This window comes from Jaculus jaculus, chromosome 5, assembly GCF_020740685.1.
Source record: "Jaculus jaculus isolate mJacJac1 chromosome 5, mJacJac1.mat.Y.cur, whole genome shotgun sequence".
NCBI lineage: Eukaryota > Metazoa > Chordata > Mammalia > Rodentia > Dipodidae > Jaculus > Jaculus jaculus.
In genome coordinates this window covers 15,023,360-15,048,211 of record NC_059106.1, presented here as the reverse complement: position 1 = coordinate 15,048,211, position 24,852 = coordinate 15,023,360, and the positions used below count along the sequence as shown (strand labels likewise).

Genomic DNA, 24,852 nt, shown 5'->3' with positions numbered 1-24,852 from the left:
AGTGAAAGTTTTGCCTACCATGAACTTGCCTGAGTTTGCATTAGTTATTCAGGCAACAGCTTGCAAATGGCTTGTTAAACTCTTGACGAATCACATTTACTATCTAAGCTGGATCACTGACTCTCAATGCAAGATGTCTCAATTCAACTTCCCTTTCCTATTTCTTTATCAATATGTTGATCTTTGGTAGAGTCTATGCTTCTCAATTTTTAATTTTTTAATTTTTTTTTTTTAGAGAGATGAGGGAGAGAGAGAGATGAGGGAGAGAGAGGGAGGGAGGGGGGGAAGGAGGGAGGGAGAGAAGGAGGGAGAGAACACTGGTGTGCCAGGGACTCAGCCACTGCAGTCAAACTCCAGATGCTTGTGCCACCTTGTGGACATGTGTGGGCTTGCGCTTGCATCACCATTGTGCATCTGACTTATGTGGGATCTGGAGAGTTGGACATGGATACTTAGGCTCTGCCAGCAATACCTTAACTGCTAAACCATTTCTCAAGCCCTGCTTCTCAATTTTATATTATTTAAAGATCTGATAGGGCTGGAGAGATGGCTTAGCAGTTAAGGCAATTGCTGGCAAAGCCAAAGGACTCAAGTTCAATCCCCCAGTACCCACATAAAGCCAGATGCACAAGATGGCACATGCATCGGAATTCATTTGCAGTTTGTGCATGTGTTCTTTCTCTTTGCCTCATTCTCTTTCCCAAATTAAAATATTTTTTAAATGAAATCTAATAAATTATACTGTATAACTACAACATGAATTTTATTCAAGTTTGAGTATATTTACCTTTAGCTCTTAATTTCAACACTGTTAAGCCCTCTTAGTCATATCTTTACTAACAACTTCAGGTCATCTCTAGTAAGAAAGCAGGCTAGTAAAATTTATTATTGATGAACATTGTTCAATAGCATAGGAACTATGAAACAGGATACTGTGGTGGGCTACAAAGATAATTTCTACTTTTTAGAAACATAAATATGTGAAAATAAGTAAAAGTTTCTTAAGAATATTGGCTTTAGCATTTTAAGCAACAAGTTTGAGTATTTACCATTGAAAGTTCAAACTTATAAAAACACAGCACCAAAATATATAGTACCAACCACCATTCAGAAAGTCACTCAACAGCTGTGCTTTTCTGTAGGAAATATAAGTGCCAGTGAAAAAGCTTTTACAAAGTAGGAAATATTAATCATTCATATTTTCCAATTAATTAGCAAATAGTTTTATCATTAAAATTATTTAAATATATATATCAAAATTTAATCAGAAGGACAAACTTAAGAACTTTATTTGTTGAAGCAGATTCTAGACAGAAATGCAAATATGATGCCTACTGTTTAACATAAGCTTTTAAATTTTCATCATTTAAAAATACTCATTTTATTAGTGATAGTTAAAATATGTAAAAATGGTGAAGATGGTAGGATATTCTTTTCTTTTAAATTTTCATTAATGACAGGGGTGATAGTTTGGGCAAAGTTACTCTGCAAGGGTGGAGAAAGCTTAGCCTCCTAAAACCATACTCTGTGGCTGTTAAGTCTTAATGCCAGAATTGGGTTTCTTCTCATAGTGAGCTGTTGGTCAGGGAAGTCTACAAGGCCCCTCAAAATAATGCAGGCCACTGACAAAGCACTGGGTTACCTATCAGATCTCAGTGGTAAGAACCTATTGCTCAAGATACCACAGGTATTGTCACAGGATTATCCAGAGGTCTTGCTGGAACTGAAATGGAGGCCAGTTCCCTACTGGCTAGCTGTTTTGCCAATATAAAGGAACTCCAGATGCATGAGCCACTTTGTGCACCTGGAGTTACATGGGTGCTGGGGAATTGGGTCTGTGCTGTCAAGGCCTCGCAAGGAAGTGACTTTAATGACTGAACTATATCCCCAGTTGCTTGCTAGCTGCCACAGTGCTGGAAAGTACTATGTGAGCTGCTGGAGGATAAAGTTTAACAACAATGTGAACAAGCAGTGGACCCTGCAAGTTATAGTATCAACCAGCTGGGCTAGAAATACACACCTGTGCAATAGTGGCACACTAGCTATAGCACGTTAAACTGCTCTCTGATTAGATATAAGGCCCACTCAGTGGGAGGAAATTCATAACTGGTGCTGAGAACCAAGTCAGAAGCCTATTGCTTGGACTCTGGAGGGAAGCTTCGACTAGTGTATTCTTGACCCCACAGTGAACAATGAAACCCCACTGAGTAAGACCTTCAGTGAAGAGGCAGAAAAGGTGAGGGGAACATAAGAAAGAGTATAACTTGATATAATTATGACCAACATGCAATATGCTCATATAATAAATTTCTTAATAAAATATTCCTTGATTTTTGTTTTTCAAGGTAGAGTCTAGCTCTAGCCCAGGCTGACATGGAATTCACTATGGAGTCTCAGGGTGGCCTTGAACTTACTGCAATCCTCCTACCTCTGCCTCCTGAGTGCTGGGATTAAAGGTGTGTGCTACTATGCCTGGCAAAATATTATTATTAAAATTTACAGTTCTCTCCTCTTCTGTTCTTATTTTCAAGCTTCATACCAATTCTCAATGATTTTTTTAAGTTCTACTTCTACTTTTCTCATCTTAAGGCTACCTTTGCAAATTTTATCTTTATGTAAAAAGCAATGAAATTAACTTTCATCAGAAAGCTAAAATGGCTCTAGGTTATATTTAGTAAAAGATACTGTATTATCTTCTGATAGGAACACAGATATGTTCTATGATATTAATCTGATAATCTTTAGAGGTTAACTTACTAAGTATCACTTAAAAGAAAAGCAATAGTTCTCAAGCTTATATGAAGAACCTATGTTATGACATATTTAGTTAATATCATAGATATGCTATGTAAAGTAAAGAAAGAAATTGAATATTTACCACTGTGGATTCTTAAGTGCTCTTTTAGGTGATGCTTGTATTTGAAAGCTTTTCCACATTCAGTGCACTTGAATTTGCGATTACCCCCAGACTGCGTCACATGCCTCTGTAAAAAAGAATTGGTGTTATATTTGTAAAGCAGTAAACTTCAGAACAAAGAAAGAACATTAATCCACTAAAAGTAATGCCTCATGTGATTTTGATGACTGTTTCATTTCTCACAGGCCTCAAATTGTAGCACTCATATAACACTTGGAATTAATATTAAAAAGGATGGGAGGGAGCGAATTCTGTCATAGAGAAAAAATCTATTTTCTTATTGAAAGTATTAAAATTGTGCTTTATTATGCACTATAGTACTTAGCAAAAGTCTAGTAACATACTTTGTTATGATATATAAAATTATCCTGTTACAGTCTACCTTACAGATAAGAAGAATGAAGCTCTGAGGATCTTTAACAATCTCTGTAGGTTACTTCATATGTCCAGAAGAAAGTGCCATGCCTTTTACAGTATGATAGCCTCTCCTTTAAATGTTTGATGTTTCTAAAATGTACTTTAACTGATTATTTTTGAGACTACTTCCATTTTTTCCAGACAAACGTAGATTATTATAATAATCTCTGGTTTGATTTGCCAAATTCTCATGTTTGCATTGAAATATATATTCTTATACTTAGATTGATTTTTTTGTTTTTTTGGAGGCAGGCTCTCACACTAGCCCAGGCTTAGCTGGAATTCCCTCTGTGCCTAGGCAGGCTTTGGACTCCACTCTGGCCTGCTTCCTGTGCGCTAGGCCAGCAGGCGTACGCCACCACGCCGGCTTCAGCACTGCTGCTCCACGTCCCACTCGTGAGGGTCTAAGGGCCTCGCCGGTCCTCATGAACCGCACGCTGACCTGGAGCACTGAGCCGCCCAGGCTTCGCACGAGTGCCGAGTTGCAGTTCTTGCGTACATGTAGCTCCTGTCTTCTTCCTCACCACGGTCCACAGGCTTCTTCACTGTCTGTCTTACATTCTGGCCATCAAGATTCTACTCATCCTTCAGAGGCCTGCACTTGCTCCTCAGTGCAGATACTATGGGCCACAGCCTAGTTCACCCAAACTCAGGGCTTAGCTACCAAATATTATGATAAAAGCTCTCAAAGTTACACTTCTCTCCTCTCTAGACCTGTATAGCTGCTTCTTTGGTATTGCCAGTTGGAAGGCTCTAGGCCTGCAATACTTAATGAGATTAACACCAACTAAACTTGAATATCTCTCCTTGTTTAGGGTCTCCTGTCTGTGACTAGTTCTCTCATTGGTCCAGTTATTATGTAGGTCTCAAGCTACGGAAATTTCTTGATCTACCTTCTTCTCTTACAGCTTGACTCTATTCATCACCAAACCATCTGAATGTAGTCTGAATCTGGCACTCTTCACTATGTAACATCTGCTTTATTACAGCATAATACTCTAAATGGTCTCCCCGCTTCAAATTTTGTCTCTTTTGATCTTTTCACTATGCAACAGCTAGTGTTTCCCCTAGAAAAACCTTAAAAACTACAGATTCTTCAAAGGCTTTCCTAGTATATTTAAAAATAAAATTGAATCTTTATCTTGTTTTATATGAAGGCCTATACTGTCTCCTTGTCAGAACCTCTCAGGCCTCATCTATCTCTCTCCACATTATTCACCTTACTTAATAAGCCAGGCAGGTCTCCCTCAGTACTCCTGGAAAACTTCATTCTCTTCCCTCTGGCTGGAAACTCCTCCCATGATATTCCAAGACATGGCTTTCATTTTACGCAGGCTAGTTCCAAGGCCAGTCCTCAGTTCTCCTGACTATAGCTAAGCTCTTTCTGACTTTTCTTTTTAGCCTGCTTTGTTTCTCACACTCCCTGGGTTGACTCCAGAACCACCTACATGTACTCCTTTCTATCAGAACTTGGCTTTAGTAATTGGGACAGGGCCTGGCACATACTAGAAACTGAAATAGCTGTTGAATGAATACAGTATAAAGATATGAAAGTGCTTATATTTTAGGCAGAGTATGATTGGATTCCAAAGGCCAGCAAGATCATTGACCTACCCACTAGCTTGCTGCCTTGCAAGACCTCTCATCACACCTCCTCCCAGACTGCTCCCCTGTGTGTTCTAGCTCCTTTCGACCCTTCTCTGACCTATGGTTTATACATAAAATAACATTTACCCCACCAGATAAGTCAACGGAAGAGTGGCTTTCAAGGTCACAGAGATTTAGTTGTTTTTTTTTATTTTTATAATAACATCTTTGGCTTTGACTGTCTTTTCTGTTGACAAAAGTTTCATAACAGAGAGAATGTGTATTTCTCTTGTACTTGAAGATGGGTTCTCCTTTCAAATGTCATGTGCCCAGGCTCTTTGGCAGAAACAGTCTCCACTGTGGCATACCAGACTCAATGAAGCAGAGAAGCCTTTATTGGGTGTCCCTGCTAAGACTCCCTGGGAAGGATGTGCAGTAAGTGGTATCTGTCTCTGGCCGTCCTCCTCGGTGTCAGCCTCCTTCTTCTCTTTCTATTGCCTCCTACTTTCAGGGGCTCTTTGGAGGACTCTACCATTAGCCCATTGCTGCTGAAAACTATCCAATTTCACTGCCACTCTCCCTCCTGTTATCTTATTTGGTGAGCAAAGCTGTCAAAGCCCCAAGGAAACAGGTCAACTCTTGCATATTTTTCTATTAGACTTTTTCTTAGGGTCCTCCATCACCCTAGCAAAGCTACTGTCTATGGGATATGTGACTTTCATTGGGAACCTACCTGGTTAGAATTCTCACAAGTCAGCATGCAGACATTCATAATCCTTTTGTTATAAGAAACTGGACACATGCCTCCACTCCAGCATATGTTGTAACATGCTGTTAAGTATCTAGTTGATTTTTACACTTATAGAGTCAAAGGACATTAATTTTGTTGCTAATAGCTGATAATTAAGAGGACGAGGCAAAAAAACCCTCAAAGGATAGTTGGTAATGTTACTATGATTTTTAACCTTAACTACAAAGCCCACAACTTAAATGTAACTAGCAGTTACAAAATGTCCTTGGCTTATATTTCTAGAAAATGGGGGCACAATGACAAAACACATGACCAAAATTCTAAATCTTCTGGTTCTTAGAGGTGGTGTCTTCCCTTCTGTAGGACAAGAACCTCAGACGCTCATACTCAGAATAGTCACTGCTTCTAAGAAAATGAAAACCCTTTGCATTTTCCTTTCAATTTGGTTCGTATTAAAAGTCGTGTGGTTTATGTGACTAACATTTATTTTAGCACACACAGCATTAATAGAATGCACTCTGAAATCTCTCAAAGTTGGAAGAATATTTGTTCTGATATAAGCATACAAAAAAAAAAATCAGCAAGATAGAAAGGTTCTTACTGGAAAAAGCACTAGTTCGCTCCATTTTTGTGAGGCTACAGATATGAGAGTGTCTACCCCTAAATGCTTGCCTGTCATTGAGCATTTAGTTGTCAGCATTTGTAACACTAGTGACCTCATGGTGATTTCACTTACTTGATCTCTTCCTGATTTATGTGACGTCATGTGACGTTCAAGTTGGGTTCTGTAAGCAAAGGTGTAACTGCAGAGGGAGCAACTGAAGTTATCTTCATTCTTTTCATGGCGATATTTAATGTGTTCTTTCAGAGAGGTAAACCGCTTATAGCCTCTATCACAATATGGGCAGGTGAGTAGTTGGGAAAATGCATCTGGTGTTCCTATGAAAGAACAGAGATTTTAAACTTAAAATATCCAGGAGAGCTTATCAAAGTTACCATGGAGTGCTTATACTATGCCCCAGATGAAATGCTACTCATTTTATATTCGATTTTAAAACAGTACAATGATACACATCTCCACTTCATAAAAGATAACATGTGAGGCTCAGAAAGGTCGAATAATTTCACTAAACCTCATTTGTAATGGTTAAGTGGCCAGTTACACTTATTAACATAAAGTATTGAAGGGGGAATTATACAGCAGAATATGTCAGTAACAGTTGAATCATATATTTTATTTTCAGTTTTTTGCTTTTGAGATGAACACTGAAAAGTTATCATCATAAATGAATAAACACTACACACAGCATGTTTCCAAGACTCCTCTACAGTTAGGCATGACCACTTGACTGAGTTAAGACCAAAAGGGATGTACGTGGGAGGTAGGGCAATGGCGGGGGCACAACATAGGCTTGGCCCCAAATGATTTCCCATGCATGACTCTTCATGTTCTTTGTCCTATTGAACTTTAGTGATAAATTTTGTATAATTCTATAGGTGTGGAGGTATGTGTGTGTGTATGTATGTGTATGTATATATCTATATATATGTATGCATATATATATAATATATGAACCAGAATTTATTAAATAAGTCATATTTTATCATAAACCATGTAAGCCTTAGAATCCTAAAATGTAATGCTTTGCTAAGTACTACTCCATGAATAGAGTAATTTTCTAGATTTGATATAGCTCTTCAAAGAAACCAGTACTTGGGCCAGGGGGATGGCTCAGTGAATAGAGCACTTGCTAGATAAAAGTGGGTACCTAACTTTAGATTTCCAGAACATACATTTAAAAAGATAGATGCCTTAGTGGGCATCTATCATGCTAGTGTACATATGCTTTCAATAGTTAGTCAAACATGTTGAAATAGCTTTCAGATATATAAGTAAAAATTAAATAACCAAAGCACCAAAGTTTACAATGAGATCTCTTGTTGCTAACTAGCAAGGTAACTTGGGATGATTGTATTTTATGTATTACAAATCCCTATTTGTACAGGCATTGGTAGGAAGACAATATCTGGTCTCCTTTCGCCCAAATGGCTAGTCTGCCTAAGTAATTTTAGGTAGTTCAAATGCCAAAAGTCCAAGTCCACCATTATTGGAATTTCAATGCCCTATGGTTGTATGAGACAAGCTGCTCTTATTCCAGTGTCAGAGAGCTATCTACCCTCATCATGCTTGCTTTTTGTCTTCATGATTAATCTTTACAATTAATAAGTAAGATGTTAATAATTTAGTAAAATAACAAGTTGCTCATGTTATTTTAACAGCAAGTTATTATTTTCATAAACCAATATACTGATACACAAGGTCTATTTTCTCACATGCAAGTGAAATTTATTCTTTTAAAAAGTATGTATTTATGTGTATAGGGGACACACATGTATCATACATGCAATATTTTGCATCTTGCTTTACATGGCTGCCAGGGAACTGAACCTAGGACAACAAGCTTTGCAAACAAATGTCTTTAACTGCAGAACTATCTCCCTAGCCCCTTAATCTTTTAAAAAAATTATTCACTTGTGTGTGTGTGTTCACATATGTATGTATGGGCACTCCATGGTTTCTTGTCACTGCAAAAGAATGCCTATCCAGTTCCATAGGTGGCTGGGGACTTGAATCTGGGCTTGCAGGCTTTTTTAGAAAGTGCCTTTAACTGCAAAAGCATCTCTTCAGCCCCAAGAATTTATGCCTCTGGCTTAAGTGGGCATTAGGGAATCAAACCTGGGTCCTTGGCTTCACGGGCTACTGCCATACCTCTTAGACATCTCTCTAGCCCTACATGACCATTTATTGAACTGCAGATACTTTCTTTTCTTACTTTCTTTCTTTTTTTTTTTTTTGTTTTTTTGAGGTAGGGTCTCACTCTAGCCCAGGCTGACCTGGAATTCACTATGTAGTCTCAGGATGGCCTCGAACTCACGGCGATCCTCCTACCTCTGCTCCCGAGTGCTGGGATTAAAGGTGTGCGCCAACACGCCCGGCTGCAGATACTTTCTTTATGAATTTGTGACTGCAACTATTTTTTCAAACAAAATTCTTTACCATTTAAAATTTCCTTTGCTAGGTAGCACAGTATTGCTGAGTGGTAGCATTTTATGACATTAAACTTCTAAAACATCCTTACACCTGTTCCCCATTTATTTAGAATTTGTGCTTATTCAATATGTCACAGCTAGTCTGCATATTCATAACTTATGAGCAAAGAGTACAGGATGAAATCTTTACCAAAAAATGCAAAAACTTAAGATCTGAGGATAATCACTTTTTTATATAAATAGCAATGCTGGTATGATAATATTCTACTTTAGAATATCCTATTAGTATTTAATGAAATTACATTATAACCTGAAAGTAGTGAATACTTAAACTAACAACACAGTTTATAGTTCAAATGTTCTAATTAATTCACTGTTCTACCAATTCAGAACAGTTAGCTTGCCAATTTTTGTGAGATTTTATTGTCTTAATTTACATTAAATCTATATAATGGAACATATCCTTAGTTTCACTGTGTTCTTTTTCAATCAAGACTTTTTGAAATTCTGTGTCACATAAAACTATATATACATACATATGCTTAATTTTTGACATTTTTCCCTCACTTTGATTATATCCTGTTTCTTCAGGTTTTAATGCTAACATATTTTCTTTAGGAGAAAAAAAATGATCAAGAATTGAAAGAAGACATGAAAGAGCCTAACAGTATTACAATGACAATAGCTATGAGCTCTCCAAACAAGCGAACAGATAATCAAGAATGAATGATTTAGCTGTATCGCTATTATAGTGACCCTTGGGTCAGTAATCTATATTTTTTTAAAAATACAACTGCTTGGCACACTGGAGACAGTTTAGGAATGTTCTACTCTTAGGTCCTCATCACTGATTTGGTTTAAGAAAACTCTATCCATTCTGGAGTGAAACTTCTGTTTTTGCTTCCTCTTTATCACAAGGCTGGGCTTTACTATATACCACAGGTTGGCTTTGAACTTAAATTCTACTCACTCAGTCTTCCCAGTGTTGAGAGATGTGAACCACTATACCTAGCTTATGTTTCTGCTCTTTTTAATAGTTGGTTCCTGTTTTAAGAAAGATATAGCTGACTCTGCCAAGGAATTTTTCTCAATTTCCTTCTTAAAGTTAAAAGGGGATTATTTGAACACTAAACTAAATCTATTCACTCATTTTGAAACCCAGGAAAAATAAAGGTAGATGTAGAAGATTAACACTTTACTAATCAAGCATTTCAGGTCCCTTCTTAGTCTTGGTACTGATCTTACATAAAGTTTCTTACAGGATTGTGGGTGATCTTCATCTGCATGTGGTGCTTGGTAGGGCAAAGCAACAATCTATTTCTTTTTAGGAATGTCTGGACTCATTTGTATCATGGTTTCAGCCATGAATTCACATCAGAGTAGACTAAAACAGATTCATAAAAACTACTGTCTCCAAATTACTATGTTTTGAAACAGACAACCATATTTTGTTTGCTAAAAGAATAGTGAAAAAGAATTAAAGGACTGTAAGAGTCAACCCCGTTCTTAGCTCTGCTGACTACTGACGCCTGAGTGGAGACGGAGGTCTAAGCACTGTTCCAAGCATCTCATATGCAGAGACATTACTACCATTATTGCTACATCCCAGAGCAGACAACAGCTTAACACTATACTGTCACCATGGTCTGCATCCCACTAACTAACTAACACACAAGTTCTTACATAGTAAGCTTCCCATAAGTGTTCCCTATGGCTGAGTATATTCCCACAGAAAAGTAATAGAAACAATGATTCTTCAACTTTCTGGAGGAAAACAGGCATCAAGCCATCCTCACCATTTTCCTCATGACCACTGGCTTCCGGTGTGCCCTGCCGCTGGTCCTCTTCGGGTGCCTCAGGATAAATGACAGCAGTGTCTTGCTGTTGCAGGAACTCTTCAACATTGGGATCATGGTTTTGCTCATTTTCGGCATCTGAGTCACATTCATCATCTTTTACTGAAAGAAATGAATTCTTTATAAAGAGCAATTTTACCATCAACTTATTATATAGTTTTCTAAATAAATTATCTTGAGAGAACAGATGATCCTTCTTGAAGTTATAGGCAATATTTACTAAAAACTAAAAATAAACTTTACTAAATTTTCCAGTCTATTGTAATGTAAATGTAAATGTTTTATACATTTAAAATGTTATGTCTAAAATTCTAAAGGTCCCTTTTAAGCTTTATAGATATAATTCTGTTTCATTTTACTAAAAAGACTCAAAGAAAGCAATACATTTCTGAATGAATTATTTCTCAGTGATAAATTTAGGGAAATATACCTTGGTAATCCAAGATGACTTTCTTAGTAACCTATCATAATATTTAACATTATACTCAGAGTATGAGTCATTCTCCCACAAACCACTCTTTTGGTTCAGTTACATGCTTTCTTAGAAAGTGCATTTAATAATTATCTGTAGACTTCTAATATGAGTCAATGGGTATCAAATCAGTAAAATTGCTTTTTTTAAAAACCTCCTATAGAATTCCGATACCAAGAAGGCTATTCTTTATAGCCTCAGTGAATGTTTAACTATTGTATTAAAAGAGAGGGATTTCTTGTTTTTTAGTTAAATAGGCTTAAGAGAAACAAAATTTGCTCACTTTGGGATGGTGGCTGAGGGCTGCTGAGCTCCTAGCCAGCCCTGTGGCCCTGCTGGGGACTGGTGGCTCAGCAGGGCTCCAGGCCCCTGTTTAGACTTCCATGTCAGTCACCACAAACTGGAGTCGCTGCATCTCAAGTCACATGAGGACTCTTTCCAGAGGGGGTCCTGATACTTCTGGATTTAAGGGAATCACTTCCCAGTTTCTCAATGTCACATGTACACTTTCGTAGCATTATGATGACTCTTCTCTTTGCTGTTTTTCACAGTACACTTTGCTCTCATATATTTTAAAAAATATTTTATTTATGAGAGAGAAACAAAAGCAGATAGAGAGAATGGGTGTTCCAGGGCCTCCAGTCCTGCAAATGAACTCCAGATAAATGTGCCACCTTGTACATCTGGCTTTTGTGGGTCCTGGGGAATCAAACCTGGGACCTTTGGCTTTTCAGGCAAGCACCTTAATCACTAAGCCATCTCTCCAGCCCCTGCTCTCATATTTTTATTAAAAAGGAGAAACTGAGGAAAGAGAAGAAAAAAGAAAACGCCAAGCCTAATAAGGTAGAGTGTGCTTGTTCCCAGCACTCAGAGTCTGGTACAAGAGAGGTGTTCTGAGTCTGAACTTAGCCCGAACTATGCGTGACCTTCTCTCAAAAAAAATTCACAAAGTAACATTCAATTATTCGTATCTACAATAATATTTTTCTTTAATGATTGCTTATATGTTTATGTTGTGATAAAATATGAGCAACTGATATTAAATAATAAATTACTTCATAATTTCTTAAACCATAACATTCTTATTGTCCCAAGAAATTAAGGAAACAGAAACTACATATTATGTTAGCACAGCAATCCTCTAGGGCACACAGAAGACCACTAGTAAGGAGAGAAATCGGCGATGTGCCATTTCTGACTTCAGGAGCTCACTGATACATTTTCTTTTGTAAAAAATAGTTTGTTTCTTTATTTGCAAGGAGAGAGAGAGGGGAGGGAGGGAGAAAGGGAGAAAGGGAGGAAGGGAGGGAAAGAGAAAATGAGAATGAATGGGTGCAGGGCCTCTAGCCACTGCAAATGACCTCCAGGTGCATGTACCACTTTGTGCATCTGGCTTTTTCTGGGTTCTGGGGAATTAAGCCCAGGTCAATAGGCACTGCAGGCAAATGCCTTAACTGCTGAGCCATTTCTCCAGCCCCCTCTTGCTGATATTTTTCAAAAAGTAATGGTATTAAATTGCTATGCATTTTTTACATAAAAGTGATATTAAACATGTACAGTTTTAATGTTCTAGAAACTGTTTATTATTTACTATAAAATAAGAAGTTTGATATATTTATTAACTAATTTGTGAGATACTAGTGTTTACATACTATAAAATTTGGATGATAACCACTGTTTGGGTTGTTTTAAGGATAAAATAATTAATCTAGCAATATGCTTATTGATATTGGACCTGGAATGTAGTAAGTGCTATTTAACTGTTTGCTACTAATTTCACAATTAAGATTCTCCTCAATAAGACTAGTAGGGTTAGAAAGGTTAGACTGCACTTCCAAATCATATAGGAAAAATGTATTTCTATGAAAATAGATGATTTGCTGTTAGGTGTCTGGTATCCAATTTTGAGCTCTTTACACTAAATTATCCATACATTTATCAAGCCCAATTTCAACTGAAATGAGAAATTCTGCAGTGTTATCAATAACATTTAAATTGTTAGAAAGTAAACATGATAAAAAAGTCAATTAGTAGCAAATTTTCTGGTCTTAGGACTTGTATTCGATTGACTAAATAAACTCATAAATATGCAATGATAATTTAGATTTCTTTTAGGTAAGATGAAACTCAGTATTGATTGCCAAAATACAGAATTATAGACTCTTATCACTCGTCATAGCATAGAATTATAGGGCTATGATCACAAATTAAAGATAACAAATATTTAATATGAAAACTAAAAATTTTTATTTTTTATTTAATTTTTATTTAGCCATCAATATAAATTTTTTTCCCCAAGCAGAAGAAAGTATCCACAGGCTTCTTCCAAGTTTTACATCCCATTTTTGACACTTTGTGGGACGACTCACTACATATACAAAACAGATGTGCACAGAAGGAACAAGATCCTGGGTGAAGATTTCACTCTAAATACTCAGTTTAGCTCAAGTTCTCAGCATCCTGACAGCAGAAGGAGCTGAGCTACAGGAATGATCTGACACTGTTCTGAAATGACGACAGCAACCTCTGTGCCATGTATAGTGTTGTTATTCTCTGCAAGTTGTAACAAAAGTAAAGGCAACGTAACATTACAGTCAAGCTTCTCCAAAGTCCCAAATGCTCAATTCCTGTCTTCTTTTTAAAGCTACATCTAGCAGGGCCGTATTAATTGTTTGCTCCCAACTCCTCTCCTATGTTTCAGGGAAATGGAGCAACAGATGTGCTGGTAGCTGGCACAGGCTGTTATTTTAGCAACATCTTGCTTAATTGACGATTACCTTCTCGATGTGATTTTTTAAAGGTAACTTATATGTTAGCATTTCACACTGAAAGACATTTTTTTATAGTGAACAGCACACTATGAGATAAAATACTATGAGTTCAGAACTATAAATGCTTTTCTTGTTCGTATTTCACCTAGAAAATTGTCTTATGACTGATAATATAGTAATTATAAATCATCAAAGTTTAATATTAGGTAAAAGAGCAATAAGCAATGTATGTTTATATTACTGTTGTACTAATAAATAAATTTGCTTGAATTTTTTATATAATGATATTATTTTACTAATAATAGATATCTAGTTTGAATAGTTTATAGAACCTGTAGGCTAGCATAACAAATATTTGATAGCAAGCATACATTAATGCATTATTCATGAAACTTAAGGGAAGACTATAAAACCTGAGGATACCGGCACCACAATTTACCACTTCCTCTATTATTAATGAACTTGGACTTCACCTTCAGTAACAACACCAAGATTTACTTCCTGTTTAGGGAACTGACAAGCGTAGGAGTGCTAATGCTTATGGATGCAAACTTGTTTTGACACCTATAAGCCACGCATAATACATAAGGCTCTATGGGCTACCCTTAAACATGTATTTTGAATTAAAACATAAATCTAGAAATAGTAAACTACAGAAGAGAATCATATGTTAGAAATATCTAAGACAAACTATAATTACATTACTTTAAGATATAGTACTTAGAGGAAATAAAGGCTTAACAATTTGTAATTCATGTTTCAAGCTCTGGCAGTTCTATCTGACGCATAGGACACAGAGGGAAGTGCCTGGTAACACACACAGAAGAGCTGATTCATGTGCTCCACTTACTCTTTTGCTTCTTAAATTTGGTCTGAATCCATTAGAGGAAAAGCCTTAAGTCTCTGGGAATATGTAATTTTATTCACCTAGAAGCAAATTTTCTTTTTTACTATAAATGAACTTCATTTTGGCCATTGCAAACACAGAAATTACAGAAAAACTTTGATTCTTTTGTTTGCTGTGATATGTTCATTCAATTCATCAATATTTGTAATTCTCATCAAGTGTTTTATTTTATATGTTTGTGCACATGAACTTGGAGGTCAGAGGACAAGCTTGGGTGTTGTTCCTAAGTGGTGTCCACCTTGTTTGAAACAGTGGGCTATAACACAGGCTAGGTCTGGCTGGCCAGTAAGTCCAGGGTATCTGTCTCATGGCCCAGTGCTGGGATTACAAGTGTGTGCCACCACACCCAGCTTTTTTTCATGTGGGTTCTAAGGCTAGAACTCAGGTCCTCATGCTTATGACAAGCATTTTACTGACTTTTCTCTTCAGCCCCTCTCATCTACTTTATAGATAGACAAATATATTGCTTATTTTTCTTTCTTCTCCTGTTTTGTAGATAATCCAAGGCAGATGTCTGTAGCTAATGATGAAAGTCAAACTAATTATTAGGTCTGCATTTATATAACTTGGGAAAATTTTGATATAAGTTCAAATCGTCATAGTCACATAAAGTTTATTTTTGTGAATTATTTGTACACTATATTTGCCATACCTATAGGATGGAACATTTAATGTCTTACAAAAAACACACAATTTTACATTATATTTAAACAATATAACTTCTAGCTTTTTCTAAGTGACCATATACCCAAGTTCTAAAAAAATTAAGAAGGGAAAATAAAAGAGAAAGAAATGGACTAAATTAAGGATGTATCACAAAAGAGCTCCCTTCATCAAAGTCCAGGAGCAAGCTTACCTGCACACCCTGCATCACCTCCCCGAGCGTCAGGCCCCAGGATTCCACGCACTTCCTTTCCTGATAATAATGAAGAGGGTATTAAAACAGATGAATGTGTCAAGGATATTTTAACTCCTAAAATCAGAAAATAAAACTAAATTCAGGGTATATTTAACTTGGATTTTTCCCTTTATAAAACATGCTAATGTAGCTTTGAAGATAAAACTTGATAAATGATGATAATTTTGTCAAAATCACAAAGGTAAACAAAAATTAATGAAGGTTTAGATACTATTCTAGAATTATACATATTTTAGAATGACAGGTTGGGTATCTTTTCCTGCTTAGGACCAGCAATATTTAGGATTACAGATGGTTCACTAATGACACATGTAAGTGAGAATCATTGGAATAAGACCCAAGTGGAAATGTGAAGCTCATGTGTTCCATGTGTAGCTGATATAGCCTGATTGTCCTGTACACAGCACTGCGAGCTATGAGTACTCAGGCTGTGATTTGTCATGACATATGTGGACTTGCAGGGGGAGCTACACCTGGACAGGTGCTCTAGGCCTGGGCTATGTCTTAGTGCAGCTTTGCTGAAAGGGAGCAGAATGTTCACAGTACGAGGATTTACCATTTCTTCAAACTAAAAATTTCTATGTTCTAGGCATGATAGAGTACTAGATGCCTTAAAACAATTCAATGAATATTCTCATTAGCACATGTTTATAAGCTAAAAAGCAAATGAAACTCAAGACTTGAAGATAACTGACTGGCTCACAGGATCTGGTGAAGAGGAGGAATAGGAATCCAGCTCTGACAGACCCCCACTGCCACACCCTCGCCCTTCCGTCTCCGCGAGCAGAAAGCCATACACTTGTCCTTCTACCAGAAGGAGCAGAAAACAGAGGATAAAACCAGTGTTATTTTGCCCAACCATCTAAGACACTATGCCTTTCTTTTATTCTGTTCACAACTCCAGCTATTAATAAGCAATAATTAAAAGTAATAATGGCAGCATGGAGAGACAAGGATATTTGTTATCCTCCCTTGCCACTTCGGCATAGTGGGCTCATTCTATAGACAACAGTTTTACAGCAAGCATTTTATATTACAAATAAATACCTACTTTGTGGCAGGAAGAAATTAGGTTTCATATATTTAGGTAATATTTCATTTATTATAGTAGTTTACTAAAAACATGTGTTTGACAAAAATTCCTGCAGAATACCTATATTAATTATGATCAGGGTGAAGTTATACTAAACAATATAATTATTTGTAATACCATCAAATCCCACTGAATACATCAATCAAAAATTCTGATTTAGGGGCTGGAGAGATGGCTTAGTGGTTAAGCGCTTGCCTGTGAAGCTTAAGGACCTCGGTTCAAGGCTCGATTCCCCAGGACCCACGTTAGCCAGATGCACAAGGGGGCACACACATCTGGAGTTCGTTTGCAGTGGCTGGAAGCCCTGGCGCGCCTATTCTCTCTTTCTCTCTCTCCCCCCCCCTCTTTCTCTCTCTGTCTGTTGCTCTCAAATAAATAAATAAAAATTTAAAAAAAGTTAAAAAAATTCTGATTTAGTTTCTCCTGTTTGATAATTGACAGATATTTCTTTTTTTTTTTTTAATAAAATTTGAGGAAAAATGGTTGAACCTGGAACAGACCATTCTCAGTGAACATACCCAATTATGGAAAGAAAATCACCACATAGTCTCACTTATCTACAGCACCTAATCTCAATCTACCCAAGATGCTGACATATCCAGGAAACTAGACCATAGAGCGGGGTGGGGAGGGAGGGAGGGCGAGGGAAGGGGTGGGAGACGAATCTAGACCCAAACGGCAATGGTGCCACAAAATTCTACATCCTAAAAAGGCAGACCAAATGGTTGAATCTTTACCAGTCCCTTAGAGAGAACTTCTGACAGATTATTTCTTTAAGTCTGTATATAATTATGTAAGTATTTCAGAAGAATTTCTTTTTCTACCTCCTCCTATCTTTGCATGTATATGTGTATGTGATGGTGGGTACACATGCACATGGCAACAAGAAGATAATCTCGAGTGTCATTCTCAAGTACTGTCTACCTGTTCTTGACACAGGGTCTCCACTGGCCTAATGCACACCAGTTAGGTTAGACTTGTTGGCCAGCAAGCCCCACTTGTCTCCTCCTCCCCAGTCCTGGGATTATAAGCATGGCTGTTTGAAATGTGGGTTCTGGGGATTGGAGTCTTATCCTCATGCTTGCAAGGTAAGGACTTTACCAACTGAGCTACCTCCTCATCCCCATGTTTTCCAGAGACAAAGTCTGAGACTGTAGTCCAAACTTGCCTCAAACTTGGAAATTCTCCTGCCTTATTTTTCTGTGAGCTGTCATTACAGGTACAGACCAAGAAGTCTGATCAGATTTTCCTTATGCATGCACTTTTATACTATCATTTAAGGATGATCATTATGTGAAAAGTTAAAATATACACTAAGGTACATGATGTTCAGATTAGCTTCTGTTAAAGAACACCAATTAAAAATTCCTGTAAAACTACAGGATAATAACCAGTGTCTTCTATGTATCTATGAACTATTAGCTATCCCTCTCCCCTCTCTAATGCATCTACTTAAGTCAAAATAATATGCCTACATAATTATATAGAGGTGATATAGATACTTCTCATTGTGTATGTATGTATATATATCCATATATATCCTTTATTGCCCTTCAATTGAAAATCAAAATATAGTTACTACTCATTAATATAAGTCCTTGATATTAATGACTAAAATTACATTTTGAGTATTACTATTTTTTTATTTTTATAATTATTACAGCTAATTTAAAAGTACTTTCAATTCAATCAAGCATTTTTTCCATTTCTTTTTAGGGTAAAAAAAAAATCGAGATTCTTAAAATAAGCATTTGAAATACTTCAGAATTTATTCCCAGACTTTAATACCCATAATTTAAAAAATGAGAAGTCTTCATTCTCTCCTTCATTTGGGGGTAGAATTTTGGTTGAAGAAATAAAAGCAAGTCATTCACTGAAATTAGAAGAGAATGTACCACTCTCCCTTCAATGTTGAACAGTCTCCTTCTACTTCCTGCAGAGACCAGCAGGAGATTGTACTGAGGACTAGGCTCTTCCCCCTAAAGGGACCTGTTAGAAGTTACACTCCTAGGACTAGATTCCTCCAGCTTCCTGCCGGGACCAGCACTAGGTTATTAGCCTAAAGGAGGCAGTTTAAATGCATTTCATGCACCAGCTCCTCCTGGGAATTAAGAAATGAGAATTCTCTCCCTTGGTCTTACTTTTAGTAAGACTACAAGGGGATTATAAGGAGAGTAAAGTGATACAATCTATGCATATACAGGGTTTGCTTTTCTATAAGACAATAATGTCCATATCTTATGATTAGTCAACCTAAGTGACTTTGATTATGACATTAGGGGAAGAGCCACAGCTCAGCGTAGAGTACTAGGCTAGCATGCATGTGTTTGATTCCTGGTACCACGAAAAAAGTGCCATGAGAGCATTTCTGAGGCCTTTAATCAAAATTCCAATCAAATATATAAATGAGAGAAACTTCTTAGGGTATGATTTTGTGTTAACTTGAAAAAAGTTATGAAGGACAACTCATTAAGTAAAAGAAGCAACTTATGATTGATTCAGTAATTTAGACCAATTGCTATGACATTAATGGATTGTGAGATAAAACAATCCAAAAGAATATAACCACACAGGTTCACTTATGTAACACTCTGGAAATTGTGAAAATGAATGAACAGGTAGTGATTTCCAGAGCTGAGGCAGAGAGGACTGAGGGAAGTGGGTTATGTAAGAAATAGTGAGCTGTGAGTGATGGAATTATTCCATATCATAACTGTGAATCTCAGAGTCAACATTCTGCCTGTGATTTTAGTTACAGTTTTGCAAGATGTTACCACCAGGGAAAGTGGGCAAGGGGAACATAGGTTCTTGCTGTATTTTTATGAATATGTAACTTCATGAATAATCTGTGAATCTGTTATTGTATCAAAATAAAAGTACAAGTAACATAGATCATAGGGAAATATCAGAAATTTAGATCAAAACAGATGGCTATTTATTTTAGCCATAAGATGAAATTCTTGGTAAATAAAAACAAATATGGCAGATGTGATTCATTTTAACTAAAAAAACTAGAAGGTTTTCTGTCATATGAAACATAAATCCATTTGCAGTTCAGACCTGATTATTTAGCACATTTCTGAAATTCCTATCTACATTTGGAACCATTTCAAATGTGTTCCCAGTCATCTCTAAGCAGTCCAGTGAGGGGAAAATGAATTCGTTTTCCATACTCAGTAGGACTCCAAGTGTGCTCTCTCTATTCCCAACAATATTATCCATGCAAAGGGAAACCTATGTAGAAAGCAAATGCTAATACATTCCTGCATTCAAACTTGTTGAAACCTTAATTTGAAATTTATTTTCCAAGCAGTTTCGTTCTTTGTACTTTGTATCGTCCAGATTTTAAGTAAACGCCAACATTTGTAGTACAAGTTGACCATGCTGTATCTTAGATTTCAAACATAAATGTTAGATGTCAGAACATTCGGACTTTATATATTTTGATTAGGTATATATACTCAACTGCCTTCTTCCTGCAAATGTTCTAAAATCTGAAAAATCTCTAAAATCTAAGATACTTCTAATCCCCAACCACTTCAAAAAAGGGATATTCAACCAGTATAATTATCTGGAACAGTCACTAAGTGTAATTCACAATGTTCTTGCAGATCTGATAAGTTAGATAAAGACAAAACTAAACCAGAGGTAAGATGTAGTTGAGATAGACAAAAGAAACCCCACTCAGCCACCATGTAAAAGCACCCAGTGAAACCTGGGAGAATGTGAGCAGCGGCCATTCCCAGCAGGCACATGGAGACAACAAGAGAAATCCAAACACCATAGGGTGAGTCCCATGGCTTCTGTTGGATTTACCCTGAACTCCGGTACACCTTCATGTACAAACAGACACTCAGATGCTCTGGTTTAAGCTTCCATTGCAGAAAAGGGCTCAAAGAATAACATGCTTTTCCTTTATTTTCTTTTGGTCTAGCTCCTATCTCAAGGCAGGAAAGAGAAAATTATGACATCAGGGATATGATGGTATACCTGAAAACCCTGATGCAGAGGAAATTTCTGTCCAGTTTAGCACCTATGACCCCAAAAGAATGGCTCAGAGGTGCAACTGAGTTCTTTCTCTCACTGTCTTCCTACAAGCGTAGCTGCAGAAGTATTGGACAAAGCAGGGTAAATGAAGTCCAAGATTATTTAGCCAGCCAACTAACAAGGGGAGTATCAGGATATTAAGTTCTGTGGAGAACATTAAAAAGGAGGAGCTAAGCTGGATATCATGATGCACACCTTTAATCCCAGAAATCGAGAGGCAGAAGTAAGGGGATCTCTGAGTTTAAGGCTACCCTGAGAATACATAGTAAATTCCAGGTGAGCCTAGGTTAGAGAATGAGACTCTACCTTGAAAGAAAAAAAAAAAAAAAAAGGAGGCACTAAGAAAAGTGACCTCTCTAGGTGGTTTACAATCTCTCGGGTTTAGAACCAAAGTGCTCATGTATGAATCTGATCACACAGGTAAGAACCTAAATATGTAGTAGATTACTATGTATGTCCCAGGATGACTCTGCTGACAGTGCACACAGAACAGATCCAAGCAGCATGGGGATGGTTTTAAACACTGACCTTATTATGAAACAAAAGCTTATAGAAGGTATTTAAAATTTAGCCTGAATGTAATTGGTTAACTTGCCTGCTAAACCAAAAATGTCAAAATTTTTAACAATCATAAGACCAACAATCTCATGAAGTTCAGGATTCAGTCCAAATGATTTGACACATGATGAAACAAGAATCTCGACCAGCATGGGGAAAAATAACCAAAACAGAACAGCACAGAATGGATGCAAACTGTGGGAGCATCAAATAGACTGAAAACAACTGTTGTAATAGTACTCAAAGAATGAGGTGAGACACTCCTACAAATTTGAAAAGGTCTAAAGTCTCAGTGAATAGAAGATAAAAATAAGCAAAAAGAAAATTTATAATTAAAAATACAGTATCAGATTTTTTAAAAAAATCACTGGTGGGTTAATTTACTAAAAAAAAAAATGAAATGGTAAATATTAGAGAACTTGACAGTAAACTTGTGGAAATCATTCAATCTGAGCCAAAGATTAAAAAGATAACATTAGGAATTGCAGGACAAAAGCATTCATGTGGCATTCATGTCACTAAAGTCCCAGATGAAGAAAAGATAATATGCTACAGAAAAAAAAAATCTTTCAAGGAAATAAAAACCTAAAATCTCCACAAATTAATTAAGAGACAAAAGACAACAGATAGAAAAAAAATTATGGAACTGCAAACAGATCAACACAGAATAATCTATGGCAAAGCCCCTCAGCCAAACTGTCAAAGGCAAAGTTATAAAAATCTCATGAAAAGAGACAGACAACATGATATAGGGCCCAGGGACAAGAGGAGGGTTGTGAGTCAACTAAAACAAATTGCATTTTGAGAATGCCAGAAAGAACAATACTCAAGTCTCTGTATGCTAACTAAAAGAATTAAAGTAAATTAAAAAAATAAAAGAAATGCCTAGTCAACCCCAACTTCTACACCCAGTGAAACTATCTTTCAGGAATTTTCCTTCAGGAACATCATGTAAAGAAAGATAAATATACCTTCTAAGAGGAAGGAAACCCCACAGAATAAAATCATCAGAAAGTCAGTGAAATGATACTGGGGGCAATAATGTGAATATTAGAAATAGATAGTGTGTATGGTGGCACACACCTGTAATCTCAGCATTTGGGAGGTAGAGGCAGAAAGATCAAGAGTTCAAGGTCATCCTTGCCAAATAGTAAACTCAACGATGGACGGGACTCATAAGACTTTGTTGCAAAAAACAAATTAGCAAATAATATATTAGGAATAAAAACAACAAAAAAAAAGTTGTCTCACATACAACTACAAAATAAGTGTGGGGAGGTGGGACACATGTGGGAACACAGTGTCTACATTCCCCTGGGAATGGTGAAAATAATGAGCAGATGCTACTAGACTGTGTGAAGCTCACTCTACATCCCATGCTTTGCAGAGTTAGCCAGCTACTCCATAATTCATGCACTCTAATTGACAAAGTTACCACGAAGAGATACAAGCAGAATTAAACTACTAATAAAAATACTGGAATGATCAAAACAAGACAGAAGAATGAAAAAAGGAAGAAAAAGAACAAATACTAAAATAGTCAAAAACTATATCTAAACAGGGAAAATTACATTATAGGTAAATGATCTAAAAATCTAAATGTAAATGACAGAGATTATCTGACTAAATAAAAAAGTACAAAATAAACAAAAAATAAACAATAAAAATAATTCCAAGCTCTGTTTCATTTCACCTGGGTGCTACAATATTTTTTTTTTCTCCCAAATGTAATGATAAAGAGGCTGGAAAGTACCAGACACTCCTTTTCGTCTGCTGCGTCTCTGGGTCATTTTCAGTCTGCAGCATGTTTCTGCAATGGCCCCAGGGAACCCATCCCCAGCGTGAGCCACTCCAGGAAGGCTGTCATGCTGCTCACCCACTCTGGGTCATCTGCTGCCACAGTCATATTACTGTTACTTAAACCTTCAGATGTACACCTAAATTAATACCAAACTATGGAACTGGGATTCCAGCAAACTTCTATTACAGAAAATTCAAAGCTTCCTTCTTTCTCTTTAAGCAATAGTGATAGTATAAGACAGAGTCTCATGGTCCCTGTTAGGTGGGACCATGCCCCTCATCAGCAGGTAAGAACCTACAGAAGACTGACCATCACTTTCTGCTCTCCAAAAAGATTTTTAGGACCACAGATCTCGGGGTTGGGGGAGTTGTGTTGGAAGAGGGACTTGGAGAGGGTGACATCAAGAACATATCAAAGAGGGTGATGGCATTAAAAATCTTCCCAATGTTGGCCACATGGAACAACTGAGCATACATAGAAAAAAGCCTGTGATATACAACCAAGAGAGGTAGCATTATGCAAATGACCTACAAAAGGCCTAGAAGTCTTGGCCAGAGGCTTTTTGGGTGTGTGTTTTCTGTTCACTAGCATACTCCAATTCTTAGGACTACCTTTCAGCTTCTTAATAAAGCGCCTCCATTTCTGTTGCCTTAAAACGGTGTGTGGAGTTAAAGATGTTACCAGTGGTTAAAGAGCAATGTTGATAATGATGAGCTGATCTATCCAAAAATTGTAATGTAAATGTGCACACATCTTCAAAGAGAGCTTCTTAAAGAGTAGGCAAGGCAAAACGGACAGAAGCAAAGACAGGCACAGCAACTGCAGATACCATACATGCATGCACACCCCCACACTCCCCACCCCACACGTGCCAGGCAGGATACAGAAAAAGACAAATGCACAGTGACTTTACAGACTGCGAGCATGCATGTGCCAACAGTGACTACAGATATTACATAGACACACATGACACACAAAAGTGACTGTAGATAACACACACACACACATACACACACACACAGTGACTGCAGATACCACACATACACACTAGAGAGGACACAGAAAATCTAGGCCACATTGACAATTAGATCCAATTGGCATTTAGAGAGTACTTCAACCAATAACAACAAAAGTCACATTCTTTCCAAGTGTACACAGAACACTCATGAAGGTATGCAATATTCAGGATAATAAAATAAGTTTTAAAGAATTAAAGTTACATAAAGCAGGTTTCTATGGTCACAATGAATTAAACTAGATGTCAGTAGCAGAAAGATGACAGGAAAGTCTCAAGACATTTAGAAATCAACACATTCTAAAAGCACCCATGGATCAAAAAGGAAAATTTCAAAAGTATTAAAACAGGTTACCTAAAATTCCTAGAATTATCTTAAAGATTAATTTTAAAGGGTGAGCTTAGTGATATAGTAATTGTCTAACAAGGCCCTGGGCTCCATCCTCAGCACCTCAAAATTAACAAAAAATCCTTCTAAACAAAACTCCATACCAACATTGTTTAATCTGCAATTTTATAAGATGTTTAAAGAAGAAATACATTAAATGACTAGCTTTTCTATGGGAGGGCCCAGCAGAAATGTCCTTCACAAACACTGTAACAAACAGATCTGGGGTGGGGGGAGAACCAGCATCCCCAATGGTTGTGCCACTGCTCTCTCTTATGCAGAGTGAGAACTTCAATGGCTCA

At 36.9% G+C, this 24,852-nt stretch overlaps 1 protein-coding gene across 2 annotated transcripts in view; it reads right to left on the bottom strand.

Annotated features, from left to right (window-relative positions):
• The window catches only part of Zeb1 (zinc finger E-box binding homeobox 1), a 170,334-nt gene that overhangs the window by 12,026 nt on the left and 133,456 nt on the right, over nt 1–24,852 (bottom strand). For both annotated transcript variants that reach the window (XM_004659713.2, XM_045148817.1), the window contains exons 3-6: nt 15,586–15,645; nt 10,520–10,681; nt 6,409–6,611; nt 2,879–2,984 (exon numbers count right to left, since the gene is read on the bottom strand). In XM_004659713.2, coding sequence (XP_004659770.1) covers nt 2,879–2,984; nt 6,409–6,611; nt 10,520–10,681; nt 15,586–15,645 — 531 coding nt within the window. The remainder of the gene's footprint in view (nt 1–2,878; nt 2,985–6,408; nt 6,612–10,519; nt 10,682–15,585; nt 15,646–24,852) is intronic.